A 4,286-nucleotide genomic window follows, 5' to 3' on the forward strand; every position below is an offset into this window, starting at 1 on the left:
CAGATCTTAAGGCACGAGAAAGGGCACCAGGATGTTAGAATTCAGATGGTATGTATACGTAAAGTTGGGTACAATAATTTCAAGATCTCAAAGTAGAGTGATAGATAGCCATGCATGTCCTCATCATAGAGCGACGTGTAAAAGGAACGGTGTAGGACGGTTTAGATGCGGCAATCAACACGAGACACTCGGCTTAATTAGCTAGAGAGACTGAGATCGAGATTACACACGCCCAACTCCAATATTTCTCGAGGCTTATTACACTTGCTCTCGTAAGATGGCAGCATGCATGCATGCGACTATGCATGGCTACTTACCGACCAGCGCTCCACACACGTTCATATTCACATACACATGTACTGTAGTATAGTAATTAACGAAGAGCAAATTAATCACGCGCGAACGTACATGCATGCAGAGGAGTATACGCATGCATGGCTTGGCAGCAGTGTGTGTACTACGTCCTTAATTGACGGCATGCGTATATATGCTACAGCTCGAGGCGAGCCAGCTCGTCGGCGAACACCTCCCTGAACGCCGGCATGCTCTCGGGCTCCAGCGACAGCACGAGCGCGAGCGCGCCGTCCTTGCCCGGCGCGTTCATCACGTACACGAAGCCGCTGTAGTACATGAGGGCCGGCCCCATGAACGCCGGCGCGCCCCATCCGAAGTCGGCGTCGGAGAGCGACATTCCCATCCAGCTGATGGCGCGGAGGTGCGCGGGCGAGATGCCGCTGCGCGGCAGGTTCATCGTGTCCACCCCCTCCAGGTAGTCCACCAGCGACCTCGCGTGGTCGCTGCCCTGGCTCGTCGCCGCGCGCGCCAGCCTCGCGGCGTGGACCAGCGGGCTGGACACCACCTCCTCCACCGTGGCCGACACGGACGTGCGGATCACGGCGTTGCCGAAGTACCCCGCCGGGAGCTGCGGGTCCAGGCGCGCGCGCATGTCCACCATGGAGTAGAGCCGCGTCTCGGCCGCCGGCGGGAGCGCGCGGGCGCGGCACACGCACTGCCACACCAGGGCCACCACGGCGCGGAACTTGGACGCGCCGAGGCACCGCGCCTTGAGCGCGCCCACCTGGCCCTTGCTCATGGTGACGATGGCGCTCGCGTACGTGGACGCCGACACGGGGTCCACCGGCTCCGGCTCCGGCTTGTACTCCGGGTGGTCGTACAGCACGGCGCGCGACTGCGGCGGGCGCGCGGCGAGCAGCGTGTGGTCAAAGCAGGGCGGCACGGTCGGCGCGCCACCGCCGCGGGAGATGCTCGCCCAGGTCTCGAAGAAGTGCGCGGCGCCGCGCGCGTCGACGATGGAGTGGTGCATCGCCTGGCCGAGCACCACGCCGCCGCACCGGAGGCGGGTGATCTGCACGAACAGCAGGGCGCAGGGCGGGTTGGGCGCCGGCGTGGGCGGCACGAGCAGGTCCCGCATCACGCCGCACGGCACGAACTCGTTCATCAGCTCCTCGAGCGCGTAGTGGTCGGAGCGGGCCGTGACGAAGACCACGCCCTCGGCGGTGCAGTCCACCTGGACGCGGCCGGTGGCGTCGAGGCCCAGGCGGCCGGCGAGCGGGTAGAAGGCGACGAGCGCCCTGGCGAGGCTGTCCCTCATGGCGTCGGCGGCGAAGAAGCCCGGGTCGCCGTTGGGGCGGAAGAAGTAGACCGTGGGGGTGTAGCCTCTCCTGCCGGCGAGGTCGAGGTTGGAGAGCCAGATGCTGCCCCCCGGCGTCGGCTCCGCCGGGACGACCAGCTCCGACGAGAGCACCTCCACCGTCGCCATTGCCAACCGAGCTGACCGAGCTAGCTAGTGTGCAGTGACGTTGGAAGTTGGCAGTTGGCCGTCGGCGTTGTGATTTCTCCTAGGAGCGTTCCGCCGGGTTTAAATAGAACCAGCAGAAAGGAGAGCCATGGAGGCCATGGCGCGCGCGGTTGGTGGCATTTGCGCTGTAGAATATGACTAGAGCCACGCGACTCGCGGCCGTGTAAAATCGATGACTGGTAAAGACGGCCGGGCCGGGTAAGGTAAAGCAGATAGATAGATAGCTGGGAGCTCCGAACGGCATGATTAGGCGTACGTGTCTCTATCAGTCTCCATGCATGGGTAAATTAAGAAGAATCAAGACGACGACTGGAGAGTACGTACACACGTTTGCTCCGAGAGACATGACAAAAAGAAAGAGATGCACAAGCAGCGATGCGAGAAGCCCGCTTAAACCCTCCCCGCGTCTCCCTCACAGAAAGAAAGAGAGGCTCCAACAAGAAAGCCCGAGTCTCCGTACTGCCTCTTTGTTTTTTTTTCTTTTCTTTTCTTCTCTCTCCATCGATTCGATCTCTCTTCTTTTTTTTGGCGAACCGAATGGATCGAATCCAATCCATCTGCGCTAGCTTCCCCCGCGGACCTACACCCTAACACAGATTGCTGGGAGCTCCGAACGACATGATTAGGCGTGTCTCTCTCCGTCTCCATGCATGGGTAAATTGAGAATGAAGACGACGACTGGGCACTGGATAGTAGACACGTTTTCGTTTTCTCCGAGAGACTGGCTACACTGGACAAGAAACACCCGCGAGGCGTCTCCCTCACAAAAAGAAAGAAAGCCTGAGGCCCTCTTTGGTTTATAAGTCCTAGGATTTTTTTTCCTAACTTATAAGTCTCAAGTCCCTAAAAAGTCCCTATCTGTTTGATTCCTGGGACTTATAAGTCCCTATAAGACCATATTACAACTATCCCTATAAGACTCTCCTTGAGAGTCTTATTTCATAAGTCCCAAATGTCCACTTTAAGTCCCTATAAGTCCCTTCTGTTTGGTTTAGATGGGACTTATAGGGACTTTTTTAAGTCCCTAAACCAATAAGTCTCTGGAAACAAACACCCTCTGAGTCGTACATGCAACCATGCGCGGCCTCTTTCTCCGTCCTGCCTCTTTGGTTTTTTTTTTCCTTTTCTTCTCTCTCCACCGATTCGATTCGATCGTTTTTTTTTTCTCTTTCTCGGGGGCGAACCGAATGGAATGGATGGAATCCAATCCATCCGCGACCGCGGATCTCTCCTCTCCCACACCTACACGCCGGAAACCAGCTCCTTTCCACTACTAGTGCTGCTACCCTGCCATGCATCACCGCCTTGCACTGCATGCCATGTCGCCGTCGATCCCTATCCGATTCTCTTCTCATCCTTTCCACTGTCTCCTACTACCGCGGATCCTATTCATCGAAGATGGGACAGGACACAAATAAAAAAGAGCGTCTCCTCCCTAATTTTTACACGTCACGTGTTTGGTCATGAAAACCTATTATTACTTTTGTATATCACTAGCAAAAGGGTCTGTGTGTTGCAACGAGAGAGAAAAAATCATAAACTTCAATGGCCATGACAACATTTTGCTGCATCACCGATAACATTTTGGCGACCATTTTGTTCAATTTCATTAATATTTTGTAATAAGCAAAATTTTAAAAATAATGAATATTTTTTGATTTCCCAAACATTTGTTTTAAAAATTGCAAACATGTTTTGAATATGCGAACATTTTTTTAATTCACAATCATTTTATGCTTTATTCAAAAATTTATTTAAAAGTTCTTTTTTTAATTTTCGGAGCTTTTTTGAAGTACCAAATTATTTAAAGGAGAAAAAACGATAATGGAAAATAAAAAATAAAAATAAAAAACGAAATTTAAAAAACAGGCCGCCCGCACATGGGCCGGCCCTAATGGGAGCGCTGCGTGCAAAGCGCAGTATAGGAGATCACTACTGCGTGGGATGGCCCAGGCAGGGGATTCCCCAGTGTGAAATGTTTTTTGTCAACTTATAGATGGCATTGGTGGATAATATTTTATAAGTTTGGGAGCAATTGATGACTTTAGTTATTATTATTATAGTGCATATGCCGTGCATTTGCAACAAGATCGAATAAAAAATAGCATGTCCGTCAAAACATCACGATAGCGTTCAGACGGTGCCAGCTGGTAGCTACAAGAAGGTGCATGTCCATATCTAGAAGAAATGTATAATCATGAAATGACCATGCAATGACATGCAGTCATCCTTGAAACTTCCACGTGGTCGCCTCTGCAGTGTTTTTCATCCAACTGGTAGGACAAACGACTGTCCTTCCAGCGTCCATGTAATAATTTTGTAGCACTTTGGTCCGAATTGCCAATAGAAAAAAGGACAGCGGAGACTGATGTTACATTGACGTGTTTCTAGCTAGACGCAGTGGGCACTCGACCTTACAGCGATGCGTGCCGCTTGCAGTGTAGAGTTTGCCGCTTGAAGCAGCGAA

At 52.8% G+C, this 4,286-nt stretch overlaps 1 protein-coding gene across 1 annotated transcript; it reads right to left on the bottom strand.

Annotated features, from left to right (window-relative positions):
• Positions 1-222: 222 nt before the first annotated feature.
• LOC109777634 (hydroxycinnamoyltransferase 4-like) lies at positions 223-2,156 on the bottom strand. Its single transcript, XM_020336238.4, has one exon. It carries the CDS (start codon positions 1,778-1,780, stop codon positions 491-493), a length of 1,290 nt encoding a protein of 429 aa, XP_020191827.1. The 5' UTR covers positions 1,781-2,156; the 3' UTR covers positions 223-490.
• Positions 2,157-4,286: the final 2,130 nt, after the last annotated feature.

The sequence above is a fragment of the Aegilops tauschii genome, chromosome 7, assembly GCF_002575655.3.
Source record: "Aegilops tauschii subsp. strangulata cultivar AL8/78 chromosome 7, Aet v6.0, whole genome shotgun sequence".
NCBI lineage: Eukaryota > Viridiplantae > Streptophyta > Magnoliopsida > Poales > Poaceae > Aegilops > Aegilops tauschii.

What these genes read in the sequence shown, in the direction of transcription:
- LOC109777634 (XM_020336238.4), bottom strand. Translation starts at nt 1,780, where the DNA reads ATGGCGACGGTGGAGGTGCTCTCGTCGGAGCTGGTCGTCCCGGCGGAG.